At 46.1% G+C, this 21038-nt stretch overlaps 2 protein-coding genes across 4 annotated transcripts in view; one reads left to right on the top strand and one right to left on the bottom strand.

Moving 5' to 3' along the window:
* Window positions 1-2436, bottom strand: part of qkib (QKI, KH domain containing, RNA binding b) — an 18874-nt gene extending 16438 nt beyond the window's left edge. The window contains exon 1 of the mRNA XM_087849853.1: window positions 2055-2436. Within this exon, the coding sequence (XP_087705979.1) occupies window positions 2055-2184 (130 nt within the window). The 5' untranslated portion in view covers window positions 2185-2436. The remainder of the gene's footprint in view (window positions 1-2054) is intronic.
* A 6929-nt stretch (window positions 2437-9365) lies between these two features.
* On the top strand, window positions 9366-21038 carry prkn (parkin RBR E3 ubiquitin protein ligase). Of its 3 annotated transcripts, none has more exons than XM_087849852.1 (11): window positions 9366-9433; window positions 9654-9817; window positions 12931-13175; window positions 13859-13973; window positions 15339-15422; window positions 18051-18166; window positions 18246-18382; window positions 18567-18628; window positions 19054-19284; window positions 19360-19477; window positions 20804-21038. In XM_087849852.1, exons 1-11 carry the CDS (start codon window positions 9427-9429, stop codon window positions 20830-20832), a joined length of 1308 nt encoding a protein of 435 aa, XP_087705978.1. In that variant the 5' UTR covers window positions 9366-9426; the 3' UTR covers window positions 20833-21038. The 3 variants fall into 3 exon arrangements, with proteins under 3 accessions (XP_087705978.1, XP_087705977.1, XP_087705976.1); XM_087849851.1 differs by lacking the exon at window positions 20804-21038 and adding an exon at window positions 19550-19802 and having other exon boundaries at window positions 12931-13156; window positions 13858-13973; XM_087849850.1 differs by lacking the exon at window positions 20804-21038 and adding an exon at window positions 19550-19802.

The raw sequence follows: 21038 nt of genomic DNA, 5'->3' as shown, positions 1-21038 counted from the left end.
CACACAGCTGTTGTCACGAACGTCGCACTCGCTTACGTCACTGTCATGAGACATTCTCGCAAAAAATCACGGTTTTAGTAACGCAGTAACGCAGCGTTCCCACGGGAAAGTAACAGTAATCTAATTACCGTTTTTGCAATAGTAATCCCTTACTTTACTCGTTACTTGAAAACAGTAATCGGATTACATCTCTGCTCAGGACACACCTCCAACATAAACCAACCTGCTTTCAGTCCGCCTACAACATTCACTTCAACGTCAACGCCCCGAGTCATGGCGCAGGCGAGGAGATCACCAGCCATGAAAGGTTATGGTATAAGCACCATGTCCTCCATGGTCTCTTCCTCACCCTCATTGTCGCCCTGATTCCAACGTGAACCATCACAGAGGTCTTCAAAGGATCATCTTACACTGAGGAGCCAACACAGAGACCTAACAGGCAGGAACGTCCTCTCTACAGTGGTTAAATGTGATGTCCTCACAAAGACACACACACACTGGCACTAGTGGTTTTACTGTCTGAGGCTGTTACAGCAGGGACGCCAGCCGGAGGGGATTCTGGGTAAATTGATTTTCTTCTCTCTCTCTGACTGACACACACACACACACACACACACTTCATCTGAGCTTTTGAATTAATTGATTAGACCAATTAAATGATGAATAGCTGCACTTAGTGTAATTGAGACGCACACAGAGGACAGAAATAAAGAGCAGTAAGGTTTCATACTGTGGTGTGTTCAGGTGCTGTTGGAAAAGCAGCGTTCAGACACATGCCACAATTCTCCCTAGCGTCAGGTCTAGCCATCCAATCACAGCGCACTTTCTACATCAGTAACTCACAGGTAAACAACACACCTGACACATTGGACATGTTTGTCCGAGTTCACAGGACTCTACTGTAAACTAACCTAACTGTTATTAAGTGTTTATTAGGTAAATGCCCCCTGTGGCCATCTAGTGAAATGCAGTCTAACCCTAGCATCAACAACCCGGCTCTAAAAAAGCTCACTCGCTGAGAAAATGAGTAAGCAGAATATTGTGTCATATTTCATTACCTATAGAAATCAAGTGTTTAAACTGAGGAAATCATTTCACCATTTTAATACAAATATCAGATATATTTGAATTGTCTCCAAAAAGTCTGGTGTTTAGCAGCCAATCAGGTGAGCGGGCAGCAGGTCAGTCTCATGACTGGGTATAAAAAGAGCTTCTCTTCTGCTGTACAGACGTGTCTATATCCTGCACACCTGAGTGTCAGTGTAGTGATACCAAAGCTCATCTGGGCATGTGTGGCTAACTTACAGCTAGCCGGCTAGCCTTAGCGTGCTCGAAGTATGAACTTCATAGAAAAGCAGATCACCTGACAGAGACACAGGTGAGCTAATGTGACACAGGTGGACGTCTGCTGCATCGGTCTGCAGATCAATCGACCCTGACTGACCACGAGCTTCTTGTATTTCAGTCCTTCTCAAACTGTGAAACTTCATTCACACCTGCAGAAACATCTGTGCGCACACAAACTGAACCAGATGTTCTCATTCCTCCACCTCGCTGTCACATAATGTCAGCAGTCACATGACCACAATAACCTCACAGCAGCCCAGGAGGCTCCAACAGCACAAACGCAGCCGAGGTCCAGTTCAGGAGAAGCTAGCAGACAGCAACAAGAGCCGCCTGTGTCCCATCCACCTGTCAGTCAGAGGCCACGCCCCCAATAATGCAATGAGGCTGTAAAGTGACTCAGTTGGATTGCTACTGATTAGTGAAAATTGTGGGTGGGGTTAAGCGTGCCAGCTCACCCATTTGTTGTTTAATCTTTCTGATCAATGAAATCAATAAATGATGATCAGTTATTAAAATCCATGATCAGTAAACTATGATACTCGAGTATGCTTCAGACAGTACTTTTACTCTGAAAACACATTCTGACAGTATTTACTGCAGTACATGTAGTACTGCCAGCACTTTAACTTGTAGAAGTTTTAAAAGAAAAAGTATCCGGTGGTTTCAGTAAACTTTGATTTAAACCCTCGCGCGCGTGCGGGTCTCACCTTCGTCCAGGAGCCTCTCCAGGTGCTGGAAGATTCCGCAGAAGTTCGGCAGACCGCTCATCAGCTTCTTGTCGTTCATGAGTTGCATCAGGTAATCCGGACCGGGTCTGGGCTTCTCCTTCCCCTCCATCCTCCCCACCGCGACCCGCCGAACTACACGGATCCGGACCGCAGCGGACTGCACGGCATCAGCATGAATCCAGACCCGCTCCAGACCCGGAGGCGCCTTGAGTCCCGCACGCTCGGCTCCGAGTCCGGGTTTAACGCTCCAGCTGCTTCGGCTTTGCCCGGCTCTGAGCCTCCGCTCCGCGCAGAACAGCGCTGTGTGTCGGCCAGCAGCGGCTCTGAGCCTCCGCCCGGTGCGGCGAGCACACGGGGAGGGGGGGGGGCTTCAAAATAAAGCTGTAACTAACCAACTAACTCACTAACTAACTAACTCACTAACTAACTAACTCACTAACTAACTAACGTGTGTGGTATTTTGTTCCCAGGCGTCACTGTCAATAAAGCTGCTCCGTTTGAACGCGTCCCTCTAAATAGTTTAATTGGTTTTAATGGTTTCTGAGTTTTTCTTCACATGGAAATGAGTCTGTCCGCCTCCTCCTCTTCCTCTCCCTCTTCATCACCCGCCTCCTCTCCAGAGCCTGGCACTCACAGAAGAACAAAGGAGGGGAAAACAAAAACTTTTCTTCTTTGTGAGTTTGGCTGAAAACCGGTTTGGGTGATGAAGAGCAGGAGGGAAATGAAGAGGAGAAGCGTGATGAAGAGGAGGAGGTGCAGCTGCTCCTCAGAGCAGCTCATGGAGAGTTTAAGGGTTGATCTGTCACCTCCATGAGGAGGTGTTTACTTCCTGTAATTAAGGCATCCTCACCGTCGTGCTCACCTGTACACCTGAGGGTTTCCAACTCCAGGCCTGCAGCTTTTTTAGGGTCAGCACAAATGAATCAGCTGATGAGTTCGTTACCAGCCGCTGGAGAACTTCAAGACATGTTGAGGAGGTCATTTAGCCCTTTAAATCAGCTGTGTTGGATCATAAACACATCCCTCGAGGCCTGGAGTTGGACACCTGTGCTCTCCCAGCTCTGAGTTACTGAAAGTAGTTTTTCCCTGCCCACCCTTTCCTGATGTGGCCCAAAGGCCCTTTTGTTGAGGGTTTCTGTGTGTGTGGCGTCCTGCCTGTGCTCCTCAACAAGAATATTTAACTTTTAATCACAGTTCTGCTAAATTAAAGGATCTTTCTTGCATCTGTCACATGATGATTAACCAGTGATCGCCCCTGACGGCAGAGCGTGCTGGATACGAGTCGGGAACCAGCTCGCAAAGAGCCCCGACATGTTTTAACACTTGAGCTGTGAGAAACAGGAAGTAACTGGGAGACGCAGACTGAGGCAACAGAAACCAGTAAGTAGGTGAATAGCCGACACTGTAGTCTACAAAACACAGGAGTGTTAGCTTATCATGGACACGTGGGTCAGTTGTTCTGTGGAAACATGGTGCCGGTACATTACCTGTCCTTTGTTACCTGCACACGTGTCCTGGTCATTAGCTGCTAGCTAACTGTGTAAGGCTGTCGTGCAGCTCTGTCACCATCTTATCGAGTGATATCTCACATGAGAGGAGAGAGCCACGCGCAGATTTTCATTATTTTAATATGATGCTCTACGAGGTTACGATGCCAGAAAGTTCCTCAAAATCAGCACAGATAAAATCTCAGAATTTTATAGAAGCCAAACATTTCAGCAGATTTTGCTCCGAGCACGTGTAAATATCATGAAGCTGCTCAGTGAGGGCGTGCAGCCTGAGCTGAGCCTGCACAGACAGAAAGTCACCGTTTTGGTTTTAGGACGTCGTTCAGCTGGTGGAGGTCAGTCGGGCAAACAAGCCCATCTGGGGTCAGCTGACAGGGTCACGTGACCAGAGCCCGGACGACCTGTTACGAGAGGAACAATGAAAGTTTTCTCTGACGGACAAACAACAGAGTGATGGTGTGTGTGCGCGGTGTGTGAGCGCGGTGTGTGTGCGCGGTGTGTGAGCGCGGTGTGTGAGCGCGGTGTGTGAGCGCGGTGTGTGTGAGCGCGGTGTGTGAGCGCGGTGTGTGAGCGCGGTGTGTGTGAGCGCGGTGTGTGTGCGCGGTGTGTGAGCGCGGTGTGTGTGAGCGCGGTGTGTGTGCGCGGTGTGTGAGCGCGGTGTGTGTGCGCGGTGTGTGTGCGCGGTGTGTGTACTACAGACTACTACAGTGTACTGAGAGTACTACAGACTACCACAGTGTACTGAGAGTACTACAGACTACCACAGTGTACTGAGAGTACTACAGACTACCACAGTGTACTGAGAGTACTACAGGGAACCACAGTGTACTGAGAGTACTACAGACTACCACAGTGTACTGAGAGTACTACAGACTACCACAGTGTACTGAGAGTACTACAGACTACTACAGTGTACTGAGAGTACTACAGACTACCACAGTGTACTGAGAGGTACTACAGACTACCACAGTGTACTGAGAGTACTACAGACTACCACAGTGTACTGAGAGTACTACAGGGAACCACAGTGTACTGAGAGTACTACAGACTACCACAGTGTCACAGATCTATGCAGTACTTGTACTGGCATTTTGTTTTCGGATGAATTTCTGGAACGACTGAAATCTGCAGACCTCTCTGCCCACTCTGATTGGTGGGAACAAACAGCATCGCTGTCATGTGACCTTTAGGAGACCTTCAGACTGCGTAGGTCACACTGACCTCAGATCATAAGGTCAAAGGTCACGGTGATAGAATCACAGCCTCCTCTGTCTGCATGGGGTCTGTTCTGAGCTGGCTTGAGCTTCTTCTGCTTCTCCTTCGGTCCGATCCACACTGTGGACAAGCGCACGCACCTGTGACGCACCTGTGACTCACCTGTGACTCACCTGTGCACAGATGCTCTCTGAACGCTGCCTCAGTGAAGCCCTTTCATATCCACAGCCTTCAGTCTCATCTTTAGAGGAAGGTTTAAAAGCTCAAAGACAGACATCAGCAGTCTCCTTGTGGTGTGTGTGTTTGTGTGTGTGTATGTGTGTCACAAAATGTACTTGATGATGAGGGTGGGAAGTTGCAATAATCCCCCCAAGGACCAGAAGCAGACAGAAGGAAAATCGGACCATCCGCAGCCACCAAGAGTACCAAAGACCTGAAGCCACACATCTCTGCGATGCCTGCCTGTCCCAGCAGGAGAAGGAGGGAGGCCCCAGATGGGGTGGCAGTCCCAGACAACCAGTGGCGAGAGCAGCCGAACTCGCCAGAGGACGGCCACCCCAGTGCGAGCCGTAATCAGAGCATGGGGGGGGCTTACCATAGGCTGAGAAGCAGGGTACACCTTGGATAGGTCGCCAGTCTGACGCAGGGCTAACAGCCATTCACACCTACGGGTAATTCTGAATCATCGATAAACTAACCCCACTAACCGTGTGTGTTTAAACTGTGGAAAGGCCACATGGTGCTTTATATCCTAAGGTAAAGCAAGCATTTGGTGACAGTGGGAAGTAAAAACCTCCTTTTAACAGGAAGAAACCTCCGGCAATACCAGGCTCAGCGAGGGGTGAGCCGGGGCTCGAACCAGCAACCTTCCAATTACAAGACACACGATCGCCCCTAGATAGGCGATTTAGTCATTATCATACCTGCACACACCTGCACAGGTGCGGCTCTGCAGGAATCATTGACAGAGTCAAACTGAGCTCAGTCAGCAGCTGTAGTCCTGCACAGAGTACTGCAGTACTGCAGTGCTGGGTGTCATACAGTGCATGATACAGTATATAGCAGTACTGGTAGCTCTTGATGTGTTGACTGTCCAGGTTCAGTTTGTGAGGACGTGCAGAGAGCATTCCTGCTCCCCTCTCTGGGACTCCTCCTCTGATGGACGAAGGAGGTCCTGGGAAAAGGTCGTGGTTTTTGGTTCAGACTGATTACCGACCCCACAAATCACCACAGACACTTTCATTAAAGGAGCAGCTTCTCTAAGATGAGGAGGCCGAAGAGGAGTCAGGGAGACGCCACCATGTCTTCCTCTTCGTCCTGCTCCTTTCACATTTTCTCCCACAGTCGGGCCTTTTAGGAGTCCTGGATCAGCTCTGCTGTTTGGGTTCAGTCCAGACCTCCGAGCTGTTTGAAAGGAGGCCGGGGCGCACCCCCACTCCCCCTCCTCCTCCTCCTGTTGTCAGCAGCTTTAGACTCTCAGCGTCTTTCAACAGGGAAGAAAAGAAAACGGTCTTCATGAAGAAGGCCGGCTGGTTTCAGGAAGTAAGGGGGGGCACAGTGAAGGAGTCTTTGTGTCGGCTGTTTTCCGCCCGGCGACCACTGATTCATATTCAAATGGAGTTCTGAATGGACACACACACACACACACAATGATGTCATTCGTGGAGAAAGAGAGAACTCAGTGGGAAGAAGGTCATGTGACATGTTAGTCACATGACCTTCTACAGAACAGAACCGTCTGTACACCTCCTCAGTGGTCCAGCTGCCTCAGCCAGCTCTGATTGGATGATCTGGGGTTTTGTCAGGTGGGTGGAGCCACCAAAGTTGACTGAAACCTATTGGTTGGTTTCTTGATGACCTTTGACCCTGCACAAACAGTGTTACTGAGGAACAGAATGAAGCGTTTTAGGACGCCTGTCCTGATAAAGCCTCCCTCCTGTCCCAGCAGCAGGGAGAACACGTCCACGTTAGACTTCATGCAGTAAACTGTGTCACATTTACACGTTTAAATATTCTCCTCCTGGCAGTGAAACAAACACACGTGCATCAGGCCCAAAACAGACTCTGAGCCTCTGCAGGAGCCCTGGCTGTGTTTGTGCTCCTCCTCCTTCCAGCCTCTGTAGTGCACGATCACAGGCTGCTCTCATTTATATGACCTCCAGAAGATTTGCGTTTTGTAGTCCGTCTTCTGGATATTGTAGTTTCAGCACGGTGGACACGCAGCATCCCATCGTTAAGCAGAGACGAGTGTGAGGTCGTTCCACTTCTCAGCGCACTTCTCCTCACCTCCTCTCTCAAGCTCTCGAGGCCTTTAAACCCAGAGTTCAAATAAATCAGCCGGGCCCTCTGCAGGGGAGCAGCGCCTCCTGCAGGGGAGCAGGTGAACTGTCAGAAAGGGAAACTGATCCACTTCCTGCTGCAGACGTCATTTCCTTGAAAATCATAATCAATAACTGGACATCAGACAGAGGTCGTGATGTCAGAACAAGAATTCAACCAGCAACTGTGAGGAACCTGGACAAACACACAGACACAGATACACGCACACACAAACACACACACGTGTGTGTATTCATATCCATGGGGACATCTCGTTGACTTAACCCTTCCCTGCCCAGGGGTCGGTAACCTGCAGCTCGGGAGCCGCATGCGGCTCTTTGGTCTTTGTACTGCGGCCCCGCGTTGTTTGGGTAAAATAAATTAGAAGTATTTAGCTGAAGTGTATTTTATTTCTGTTTAGTTCTTTTTTAACTTGTAGTTCTACATTGGAAGATTATTGTGATATTGAAATATAAAAATAAAATTAGATTTTTATTATTTTTCGTTGCTCAAAATAAGCGTCACACTGGCGGAAGCCGGTGTAGACGCCGAAACGCCGTGCATTTATCGAGACTTTCAACCCCAGGTAGGCCAGTTATTAGAGGTGGGAATCATCATACATCCCACAATATGATATTATCACAATACTTAACGCACGATACGATATTATTGCGATTTTTAAAAAAATATTTTGCGATATTCAGATTCTGTACATAAAGGTAAACTTTATCAATATTCATTTTCTCTAATATCAAAGTCTCACACTCAGTCTTTCTCTCATTTCAGTTTGATTGTTGACAAACTGAACGGTTTGTATTACAGTCTAGTCCAACTTAACTGAATCAACCATCTGGTACAATTATAGCTATTCTGAACTATGCAGTTTATGAAAACTATGCAGCCCCTTCAGCAACTGAAGAATTTGAAAGTAAATTAAAACAAAATATAATTTTACATTAAATAAAAAAAGTTTAAACTTAATTAAAATAAAACATGTCTTAAATTAAAATAAGTAAACTGTCACATTTGGACAGTGAAGGAATGTCAGGATTCTTGCTCAGAAAAAGGATCAACATGCTCTGAAGTCAGAGCACAAAAACCTTTTTGTAACAAAATATCGATTTCTGCTGTCCCTGTATCCATACATTATTAGCAAACAAAATATCACCATGCTACACAGTATCCATATTTCACCCACCCCTACCAGTTATGGATGTTCAGATCCACATTATGTCAGCAGCTCCACCGTGAACTAAAAACAAACACGCTCACGCCTCACAGACGACAGCTCACAGTCCTGTAAAGATGAAAGCCCCGACCTGCAGACGCAGAGGTTCAGGACCAGAAGTCTTATTGTAAACATATCACGGCAGACCGACGATGTTTGCATGAACACGCTTTTCTCTTTATTGACCACTTTTCACACACGGTTGCTGTACGCACACAGCCGGCTGTAGCTTTGCAGCTCACAGCCCGACACACACCACCACAACAGCAGAGAGAGCACAGACGTAAAGGCAGCGCGGCGTGATTGTGAGTGCCGCTCAGGTGCGTCCGCCTCCCCTGCAGCGGCGCTGCAGACCACGCCCCGCCACACACATTAACCAGGTAAAATACATATTTAGGCAGAATTTTGCAATTTTTTTTTTTTAACATTCAGGTCAAGGCTCCAAAAACCCAAAGGCAATACAAGGGTGGCGGCTCACAGCAGTTTTTCTTTGCTGGATCATTTAAGTTCAGCTTTTAAATTCATTTAAGAGACCTTCAGCTGGGTGTCTTTCCTTTTTGTTATATTTCTTTAAGAGTTCAAAATGTGTTAATTACATAAATAAAATGTAATTTTCTCTGTAACTTCATGGATTTCATAAGCAACACACCTTAGTTGTTCACACAAAGCATAAAGGTAAAAAACTATATATGCAGTGTTATCTTCATTTTAGATGTCAACAAGTATTTGCGGCTCCCAGAGTTTTTGTTAAAACCAAAACCAACAAATGGCTCTTTGGGGGTTAAAGGTTGCTGACCCCTGCCCTAGCCCCTTACCCTCACCTAACTGTAACCCTGACATTAAAACCATATTTTGAATCTCAAAAGTGTCTTCAACCAGGATTTTGGTCCCCACGAAGACGTTAATACCCATACACAGGTACACACAGCCCTGAAGCTCCACCTCCAACCAGTAGGTGGGGGTAATGCGCCTGATTGTTGGAGTCAACTGAAGACGAAGAAAAAAGAACTACAGCCCCCAGGGGGCACTGCGGCCCGCAGACTGTAAACACACATGAAGGACGGAGAGAGCAGAGAGAAGCATGATCGGTGAGTCTACCGGACCGATCAGCTGATTGATCCGGTCAGTCAGCTGATCTGGTTTTTTTGATTGATGCGGGTCAGTGAGGTTCTGTGTGGGCTGTCCTGTGTGCGGATCAATGACCTGATTAGAGTTCAGGTGCTACACGCAGTGACGTCATTTTACTTTCGAAAGAACACGTGACAAATAACCTACGTGAAGCTGAAGTGTGTGTGTGTGTGTCCTCAGTGTTTGTGCGCTTTAATCTGGGCCCTGGCGTCCCGGTGGAGCTGCAGGAGGAGGCGAGCGTGGCTCAGCTGAAGGAGGTGGTGGGGAGTCAGCAGGGGGTGCGGCCGGAGCGCCTCAGGGTGCTGTTTGCAGGCCGGGAGCTGCAGAGCACCGCCACACTGCAGGTACGCTAGAGGTCAGGGGTCACTGCGGGGTCGAGGCATCTGCAGGAGGAAGTGAGCACTCAGAGGGGTCTACATGCCACTGATCTCCTCTTCCTCGACTTTCAGTAAAATTCCGGTTAAACTGTCTAGTTTTCACAAACACGTCCTCTCCTTCTGGAAAATGATTTCCACACTTCTCACATGTGGACACTTTGGAACAATAGACTGATAACCGCTCATAGAAAGCCATTATTTACCAGAACCTGGTTGGAGAGCGGCATCTTGTTTGTAACTGGCTTGTTGGACTCTAATGGTGCTTTACTGGAGTATGCATCTTTTCTGAAGAGACACAATTTAGACACTAAAAGATACCAGGAAGGTTTGTCGTGCTATCCCATCAGCTCAGCTATTACCAGCACATTGTTACATGCTAACATCAAACCAGCGCTGCCGAGCTTAAAAAACTTTAATTTAAATGGTAGTACAATACGTTTATTAGAGTGAACTTAATCGATTCTTTTCCATGAGTTTGACTCAGGCAGACGTCTGCAGGCCTTTCACAGGGATCAGTCACTCGTGCAAAAGGTGTTTTCTGAATTTGTTAAGTAGCCTGTTCCTCCAAAAGTTAAAGAAACTCATTTTAAGGTCATTAATAATAAATATCTGAATTTCTAAAAAGGAGGTTTACATTTGGACCCGTGTTCTTTTAGTGATTCAGCCTGTGAAACATTACACCGTCTGTTTTTGTCATGTCCTGTATCAGCTGGTTGTCACTCAAGTCAATGATATCCCACAGTGTAATTTGATTGATATACCTTTATTAGTCCCACAAGGGGAAATTTCATAAGGCTGCCAACCTACTGCACGCAATGGCGGCGCCAACTTACCCTCCGACCATACATACCCACATGGAAAAGAAATAGTAAAAACATATATGATTTACTCATGAAAGTGGCCACTTTCTCATTACTTTCATATAATTTTTTAGTAAGTATCCAAAACATACAAGTTTCATTATATAATTTTTCAAGGGATCTTATGTGTTTTCACAGTGTGTGCATATCAGTGTATATGTGTGTGTGTCCAGAGTTCAGCTGACACAGTGTCCTTCGCCCTGCCAGGCTAAGTAAACAGTCCTCCAGCCAACCCAGGTGGCCTTAATCCCTCTTTTAGGTTTTAGAGAACAGACTGTGAGAGAGTGTCCAGGGAAAAGTAATACTAAAAACACGAGACTAGACAAGGACATAAGAGGCTAAGCAGGGAAACTAAGGGAGAGGAGGAGGAGGAGAAAAGTGCGACCGCCTTCGTCAAGAGCAGAAGATAAATGACCTTCTATGCAATAATAACTCCAGTCCTGAAAGGAACGGTTCAGATCCCTCCAATCTAAATAATTTCAGGCCAATTTCAAATCTGCCTTTGTTAGCCAACGTTCTGGAAAAGATAGGGCTGCACAGGTTCACCTCACTGTAAATAACCTGTACGAGCAGTTTCAGTCCGGCTTCATGTCACAGTACAGAAACAGCTCTGGTAAAAATCACCAACGATCTTCTGCTTCAGCTGAGTCTGGATCATCTCCATCCTCATTCTTCTTGACCTTACAGCAGCTTCTGATACAATCTCCCACCACATCCTCCTTCACAGATTAGCATCTATTGGCATCAGTGGTACAGCACTCGCCTGGTTTACTCTGGCCACTCACAGTTTGTTCAGTTACTCCCTCACAGATCAGCATCTACTCCAGTTAATTCTGGTGTACCCCAAGGCTCTGTCCTGGGTCCTTTACTTTTTATCATCTATCTCCTACCCCTCGGTAATATTTTCAGGAAGCCTAACATCCAGTTTCACTGCTACGCAGATGACAGCCAGCTCCAGACCCACAGCTACTCTCCCACCCACATCCATTTCTGACTGTTTAAGTGACATCAAGGTCTGGTTTACTCACAACTTTCTCAAACTTAATAAAACAGAATTCATTTTAATAGGCACCAAATCAAAACTGACCAAAGTCCCAACCAGTCTTTCGTTATCCATCGATGACTGTTGTCACGCCCTCCCCTCAGGTGAAGAGTCTTGGTGTCATCCTAGACAGCGCTCTGTCCTTCACAGCACATATAAATTATATTTTCATCTCTGTAATATTAACCGCCTTCGTCCCTCACTCACTCCACACAGTACCGCCGTACATGTCGATGCTCTTGTCACATCTCGTTTAGCTTACTGTAAATCCCTTTCTTTGTGGTTTACCTCATAAATCTCTCCATAAACTGCAGTTGGTTCAAAACACAGCTGCTCGTATTATCTCCAGAACTAGATCCACTGAACATATAACAGCTGTTCTTAAACAGCTCCATTAGCTTCCAGTTCACCTCCGTGTCAATTTCAAGATCCTGCTTCTCACTTTCAAAGCGCTTCATAAGCTCGCTCCTCCATATTTTACTTCATACGTACTCACTCCATCGTACACGCCACTCTTCTTCCCTTCTGTCTGTCCACCTGCTCGCCGGACTACCACGGGACTCAGCCTTTAGTTGTTCTGCCGGAGACTTTGGACGCACTTCCACCAGATCTGCAGACCACAAACTCTCTCACCACTTTTAAATCACGTTTCAAACCCATCTGTTCAGCGTTGCATACAGCTGATCTGTCTTAGTCCATTTTTACCTTGCTCAGCTTTTATACTTTTATGACTATGTCTAAATTGGATTTTACCATGTTTAATATATTTTTTGCTGCTATTGCTCACGTGTTTTTGTAAGGTGACCTTGAGCGTCTGAAAGGCACCTATAAATAAAATGTATTATTATTATTATTATTATTATATGGATCATTTACAGCCATCTGTCTCTACTGTGATTAACAGTATCATCCTCTTAGGTAAAGACCATCTACATCATAGCCAGTGGAGAAATACTACACCGTCCTCCACGTGGGTCATTATTCACGTCACTGAAGAAACTGAAATCCAGCAGATCTGTTAAAATCTGTGATGTCGTTTCTCATCTGTTACTGTTTTGATTTGTTGTTTTTGTTGTCTTTAAATATTGTTCTACAGTTTTATCCTCTACGACAGTTTGTATTCGTATTGTTTTAATTATTAATTTAAAAACCCTCCTCTTCCTCCTCCTGTCACTCAGGGCTGCGACCTCCCGGAGCAGAGCACCGTCCACGTCGTCCTCCCTCCTTCAGGCGCCTCCTTTCAGCGGCTCGTGCAGGAGCACCGAGCTGAGGACGGAGAGGAGGAGCAGGGCTCTTTGACCAGGCTGGACCTCAGCTCCTCTCGACTCCCTGCCGACAGTGAGGGAGGAGAGGGCAGAGCAGAGGGGGAGAGTGTGGAGGAGGTGCAGGCTGGAGCTCACAGCAGTGAGTCATGTATTACAGGGGCCTCGATGCCCCGTCCCTTGCTGCTGCTGAAGTTTCTGAAATGTAATGTTTTTTCTAATGAGACAAACAGCCCTGGACTCTCAGAAAGACTTATTTATTTTATAACCGATTTTTATTCAATTTAAATTTTATTTTAACTGTTGCCTCAGCTGACAGTACTGTTTGAGTCCCGAGTTTACGAGGGCACCTGAAAGCATCACCTGTCTCTGATCAGTGATCCATTGCACACCTGAGATGGAGGTGTGAGGGAGGAGTCTGATATATTTCTGATGAAAGAATTAAAAATGAGCTGAAACACGTTTTTATCCACATTATTAAGCTGAGTTTCATCAGTGAAGCTACTACAAACATCTTAAAGTACTTTTTGTATACAAATACATGAAACACATGAGGTGCTGTAATACTCCCTTCAGAGTAGTATTACTCAGTACCTCGCTGGAGCTGTGAGTTCCAGTGCTTCTTGTTTCTTATGTACGATGATGAAGAAAAACGCTTGTATAGAAATGTCCCTGAGCACTTGATCGCCACCTTCTGGCTGCAGTAGCACATTACATGCTGCTGCCTGGAAAAGACGAGTACCACCAAATACCCTGAAGTTGTATTTATAACCCTAATCATGCTTGGCAGCACCTTACTACTCTGACTGTGTACTGTGTGTACTGTGTGTACTGTGTGTAAAGGTGTGCGTACCTGTAGTACCTTCTTCGTGTTCTGTAAGAGCTGCCGCTCCATCGAGCCAGGAAAACTGCGAGCGCGCTGCCGACGCTGCAAACAGACGGCGCTGACGCTCAGCAGGGTGAGAGACGTTGCTGCTTAAACTACAGTACTTTTATTACAGTGCTTGTACTGCAGTACTTGTACTGCAGTGCTTGTACTGCAGTACTTGTACTACAGTACTTGTTTTACAGTACTTATACTGCAGTACTTGTATTACAGTACTTATACTGCAGTGCTTGTAATACAGTACTTGTATTACAGTACTTATACTGCAGTACTTGTACTACAGTACTTGTATTACAGTACTTATACTGCAGTACTTGTACTACAGTACTTGTATTACAGTACTTATACTGCAGTACTTGTACTACAGTACTTGTATTACAGTACTTATACTGCAGTACTTGTATTACAGTAGTTATACTGCAGTACTTATACTGCAGTGCTTGTATTACAGTACTTATACTGCAGTACTTGTACTACAGTACTTGTATTACAGTGCTTGTACTACAGTACTTGTATTACGGTACTGATACTGCAGTGCTTGTATTACAGTACTTGTACTGCAGTGCTTGTACTGCAGTGCTTGTACTGCAGTGCTTGTATTACAGTACTTATACTGCAGTACTTGTATTACAGTGCTTATACTGCAGTACTTGTATTACAGTGCTTGTACTACAGTACTTGTATTACGGTACTGATACTGCAGTGCTTGTATTACAGTACTTGTACTGCAGTGCTTGTACTGCAGTGCTTATACTGCAGTGCTTGTATTACAGTACTTATACTGCAGTGCTTGTACTACAGTGCTTATACTGCAGTACTTGTATTACAGTGCTTGTACTACAGTACTTGTATTACAGTACTTATACTGCAGTGCTTGTACTACAGTGCTTGTACTACAGTGCTTGTACTACAGTACTTGTATTACAGTACTTATACTGCAGTACTTATACTGCAGTGCTTGTACTACAGTGCTTGTACTACAGTACTTGTATTACAGTGCTTATACTGCAGTGCTTGTACTACAGTACTACAGTACTTGTACTACAGTGCTTGTACTACAGTGCTTGTACTACAGTACTTGTATTACAGTACTTATACTGCAGTACTTATACTGCAGTGCTTGTACTACAGTGCTTGTACTACAGTGCTTGTACTACAGTACTTGTATTACAGTACTTATACTGCAGTACTTATACTGCAGTGCTTGTACTACAGTGCTTGTACTACAGTACTTGTATTACAGTACTTATACTGCAGTGCTTGTACTACAGTGCTTGTACTACAGTGCTTGTACTACAGTGCTTGTATTACAGTACTTATACTGCAGTGCTTGTACTACAGTGCTTGTACTACAGTGCTTGTACTACAGTACTTGTATTACAGTACTTTACTACAGTACTTCAGTACTGCAGTACTGCACTGACTGTGTGTGTTGCAGGGTCCGTCCTGCTGGGACGACGTGCTCCTTTCCGGTCGCATCCATGGCATCTGTCAGTCAGAGGGTTGTCAAGGCAACGAAGCGGTAAGGGGCGAGGCTTCATCAAATCTGAATCAGTGATGAATCAGAAAAGAAGCAGCGGCTCAGAGACTTATCTGCAAACTATTGATCAGCTGTCAGAGGGGTGGAGCCTGACTTCACTTTTTTTCCCAGATATTGTTATTGAATTTTCTGCATCCATTTTACAAAAGACAAATTTAACGATATGCTGTTTTCTTTTTGAAGAACGTAAAACAATATGAAACATACATCCCCACCTCATAATTACAAGAGTACCAGTAGGTGTACAAAAAGGAAAAAAAAGGATCCAAGCTAATAGTACAAATAGTAAACCCTGGAGTACAAGATAGCAGTTCCTGAGTGGAGAAGAGAGATGTGCAGAGTTTCAGAACCCACACCCCCACACAGACAAAAAACAAAACACAAACAAACAAACAAACAAAACACAAACAAACAAAACACAAACAAAATGAGTGGTCAGCTTAGTTGTCGAAATGAGTCAAATCAGTAAGAAAAAAGAAATATGTATAAAGTAGATAAATAAATGCCATCATAAAGTGCAGGCACAATAGAGTCTGTATAGTTAAACACAAGATAAAATAGAATAAAGTCTGAGCTGGCTAACTGGGAGCGTTACGGGACCGCAAAGTCTGCACATGATCAAAAAAGGGTTGCCAGATCTTAAAAGATTTTACCACAGACCCACTGATCCAGATTTCCCAGGATGGGGGAGAAGGGGACTTCCAACATAACAATATTCTGTGTCTTGCCAATAAGGTGAGAAATGCTACCAAATCCGCCTGGGGCGTCGGCACGACAACTGTATCAGGAAGAACCCCAAACAAAGGGGCTGAGGGCCCGGGTTGGAGGGTTAGCTGGATGATCTTTGATAGAGTCAGAAAAATATTAATCCAGTATTGTTTGAGGGATGGACATGACCGAAACATATGTATTAGAGAGGCAGGTGTTTGATGACAGCAGTCGCAATCAGGGCTAAGGTTGGGGTATATTGGAGCTAGTCTGGCTTTAGTCCAGTGTACGCGGTGCAAAATCTTACATTGAATCAACCCGTGTTTGGCACATAATGAGGAGCCATGGACCCGGTAAAGAATTTTATCCCAACAGTCTTCCTGAATCACACACCGCAAATCCTGCTCCCATGCCATTTTAATAGCCGGGTTAGGGTTAGGGGGTCAGGGTTAGTGGGTGGGTAACAGGCATCTCCGAAAACATTAGAGCACTTATGCAAATATGTGACGTCTTGATGAATCGAGCAGATATTTGAAGTTTACACAGAAACAAAGTTTGTGACCCAGAAAGAGTAATATTTCAAACTCCGCCCCTCTGTGTTCCTCCGCCACTGCCTCCTTTGAGTTTTGGATGAAATGCATTCTGGGATATTTGCCTGGGTTTAGCTACAGCAGCTAACAAGCTGATTGGAGACCAAAACAGCCAATCAGAATTTTTTGCATCCAAGTCTGTGATTGGCTGGTTTTGTGGCACAAATATAACGGTGTAGAGAAATGTTGAAATGTTGAGAGTGCGAGCAACACATTGCGAGCAAGCGCAAATGCAAAAACTGAGCGAGAGGGGCTACTGTTGTGTGTGTGTGGATAATAGCAAACACGGAAATACATTTTTTGCACGCAGCAATGAATTTTTTTTCGCTCAAAATAAATTTCTCCTCAAAATGCAACACTGGCACCTGCAAACTATTTTTTTTACGTGCGCTCAGAATAGTGGCACAAAAATAACACCATAGATGTGAGGTCGTCACTGCAAGTTGTAGCTGAAAGCTCCAGATCTCTAATGGTGGTTGCTTGAGCATTAACGGTGGCCTGTAAGGTGATTATTGCAGCTTTAAACTCAGCCTTCGCAGATGACATTTCTGACTGCGGTGTATGGCTAACTGTATCAATCTTGCAGTCATGCTTGTCGCAGATGTCCCGTTTCAAACCCTCCAATGCTCTGGTAAATGTGACTTCGCTGAGCGGTGCGCCCGCACCCCGCTCGTAGCTGCTCTCCGTGATAGCCGTGTCACGTTGAGAGTCGCGTCCCAGCTCCGCATCGGCCTGGCCCCGTTTTCTCCGTTGCTCCCTCTTATCTCCCATTATGCAAAAGAAAGGCAAATGGTGGGACTTTTAGTGAAAGAACTTGATGGTCCTCACGCCGCCCACCCGTAGCCCTCACTGGTGTTAGAATGCAAGGGAAGCCGTCATTCGAGGAGCCAGGTATGTAAGGCGAAGGCCATGAAGATAGCAAAACCGGACGCTACCGCTGCAGCCACCACAGCCAACCAGGAAAGAAACGCCGAGGCCTCAGATCCGGCCTTTATCAGAAGTTGTCAAAAGCAGGTTTCCCGACCTCAAAAAGTAAAAAAGCGGGCGCCCAGTGGCAAAAAGGGTTACTCAGAGCCCACAAGGCTGATGTAGAAAGTGAGGATGTGTCTTAAAATAATATTTTTGTCACTGCTTTGCGGAGCCCCGGGAAAAGCGTCTTCACATCATGGTGTCTAACAGCGCCCCGCCTCACTTCAGTTTTTCCGGGAACTTTTGATTGTCACATGAGCCATCACAGATAATGTCATTGATTAAGCCAGGTGGTGTGTGTGTGTGTGTGTGTGTGTGTGTGTGTGTGTGTGTCTGTCTTCAGGAGTTTTACATGAAGTGTGCGTCTCACCCGACGTCAGATGATGACCTTTCCGTGGCCCTCGACCTCATCATGACCAACACCAGAGGCGTGCCCTGCATCGCCTGCACCGATGTCATGTACGGCGCACACACACACACACACACACACACACATCACCCATCAGTCAGGTGTAACCCCACCCCTTCTGCCTCTCAGGGGCGTGGTCCTGGTCTTCCAGTGCTCAGAGCGTCATGTGATCTGTCTCGACTGTTTCCAGCGTTATTGCCAGACGCGCCTGAATGACCGGCAGTTTGTGTACCATCCTGTGATTGGCTACTCGCTGCCGTGTGCAGGTGGGCACAAGGGGTGTGGTCAATGCAACCTTCACTCTCTGTAGAAATATGTCAGGACTGCCCAAGAATGTGAATTCATTTCAATGATCATTGTTCTTTAACTGCAGACAGGAGCATGTGACATCATCAGACATGTGTGAGTGCGCACACGCGTGTAAACATGTTTCATGTGTTAATGTTTCAGTCGGCTGCGACGACTCTCTGATCAAAGAAGTTCATCATTTCAGGATCCTGGGAGACGAGCAGGTACACGCAGCCCTGCATCACAAAGATAATTATACAAATGCTCTCACACTTACTGTGAGTGAAACATTGTGAAGTCAACACTCGGCCAACAACAAATGATCAAAAAATAAAAACAAATAAATAAACGAGTGAACGTGGCAGACAGATGTCAGACAGACTCTCAAATATGAAATCCCTGAAGAAGATTTTTTAAGCAAATGGGAACCAGTAAGAGCCAATGAGAGGCCTCTGCCTCAATCCTAGCCAATTACTGTGAGCAGAAAGGGGTTACCATGGCAACGATAACGCAAGAAAATCCAGCAAAAATAAAAAATAAAGAATTGAATTAAAAGAAGTGAACAGAAACCAAAATTCGTCTAGTGAGCATGCTCCAGGTGAGTCAGCTGAACCACCGGCACCCTCAGTCACCTTCGCTGTTTCCTCAGTATGGGCGCTACCTGCAGTACGGCGCTGAGGAGTGTCTGCTCACCACTGGAGGAATGATGTGTCCATCACCTGGCTGTGGGGCGGGGCTTCTCCCACCTGATGGCAGCAGGAAGGTGGAGTGTGACCCCCGGCTTGGCTGCGGCTTTGTCTTCTGCAGACTCTGCAGGGGGGAGTACCATGAGGGGGCGTGTCAGGCAGTGACAGCCCCGCCCACAGGGGAAGCAGCACAGGTGAGCTGGCCAGTTACAGAGGTTGTAGGACGATGACGAAGATAAAACAATCAGCTGACCCCTCTTCTTCCTCAGGGCTTCGTGGTCGGGGAGGAGGCGTCGCTCATGGGGAGATGGGAGCCAGCGTCTCTGCTCGTCATCGCCGAGTCGACCCGTCGCTGCCCAACATGTTCGGTTCCCGTGGAGAGAAATGGTAAGGGACGCTGTGGTGTCATACGTGTCGGGGATTGTGTGACAATGGCTGACACGCTGTCTCCCCCTGCAGGCGGCTGCATGCACATGCACTGCCCGCTGTGCAAGGCCGAGTGGTGCTGGCTCTGTGGAGTCCCCTGGAACAGAGAGTGTATGGGAAACCACTGGTTCGGTTAAACGGTCACATCACTGCTTGCGGTCACAGAAGACTGATGGCTTTAACATGTTCTTCCTTTTTGTCGAAGCCCTTTCACAATAAAAGTCAAATGAAGTTTGTAGTCTGACTGACTGTTTGAATAAACATGTGAATCCAACAGTGGGAAAAATGTTTATTTTCACTCTTGGACTTTCAGGTTTTACTGTCTCCTTTGTTAATTTGAGTAAACATTTCTGAGTTGAAATATCTTCACGTGTATGCTGAATCGTCCAGGTGAAGAAAGTTGATTCTGTTCATCTGGACGTTTCCAGATGAGAAACGTTTCGTCATCAGGTGCTACGGTGGCCCCTAGAGACAAAGTACGTACAAACTCCAAAACACAACGGAAGTGCTCCAGGACGCTAGGGGCAGTGTTAAGATTTTGTTACCTAGTAACTACACAAGCCACGAAGTACCTGGCTTGTGTAGTTACTAGGTAACAAAGGCTGCTTGAAATGCGGCCCTCAAACGCGTCTTTCATTTCCCTGAATTCTAAGGATGGGTCGGTGTAGCCTTCATGGCCCAACATATCCCAGACTTCATAGGGTGGGTGTGGATAATTTTTTAAAAACAGTTGAAGCGGGGCGGCCGAAGAGTAAACTTTCAGAAGTAAGTACTGAATATTATGTCACTTATTTATGCGCAAATGTTTAATAATGAAGAACATTAAAACATTACTGTTGGTCACATGTCGGGAAAGTCATGTGACATTAGTGAAGTTTGTACTAACTTGGTTTTAAAGCCTTTACTTCAAAATATGCGCCGTTCAATAGTTGACTTTAATCTTACAGAGAATGTGATGATTTGATGGATAATTAAAGTCAGTCATATATCCACAAACACAACAAGCTGAAAGTCAGTGATGCTGCTCGGTTTGCAGTCCTGAATATCACGGCACAAGCAGGATTCACTGCACTGTTAATGTTAGCTATGTTATATTGCTGCCTCTGTTCGGTGGTGTCGAGCCAAACGGACTTTAACGTGTGTTTGAACGAGCTGACGGTTCACTCGTTAAGCTGAAAGAAAGATGCTTTAATCACAGGAGTCACACATGTGTCCACTGTACCATCTGGGAACTCTTCTTGTTCAGCACTCGTAATAACACTAAATCCTCCTGTTTGAATCCTGCAGCTTATCACACATTTGATTTCCATGTGTGACGACTGCAAGTGTCCAGAGTGAGGACAGACTGAGGGACCCACTGCTGCACATCATCTGTGAGGCTTTGCACCCCTGATGATCCACCAGGACAAACTCAGCAGTGTGTGAGGAAGAGGAGGAGGAAGAGCCAGCAGCAGCTGACAGATGGAGAGAATAGACAGACTGTTCCCTGTTTGTGAAGGACTGCTAGGAAAGTTTAACATCA

This window comes from Neolamprologus brichardi, chromosome 13 (assembly GCF_056152115.1).
Source record: "Neolamprologus brichardi isolate AB-2024 chromosome 13, ASM5615211v1, whole genome shotgun sequence".
Taxonomy (NCBI): Eukaryota; Metazoa; Chordata; class Actinopteri; order Cichliformes; family Cichlidae; genus Neolamprologus; species Neolamprologus brichardi.
This window is presented reverse-complemented; position numbering and strand designations above follow the sequence as displayed.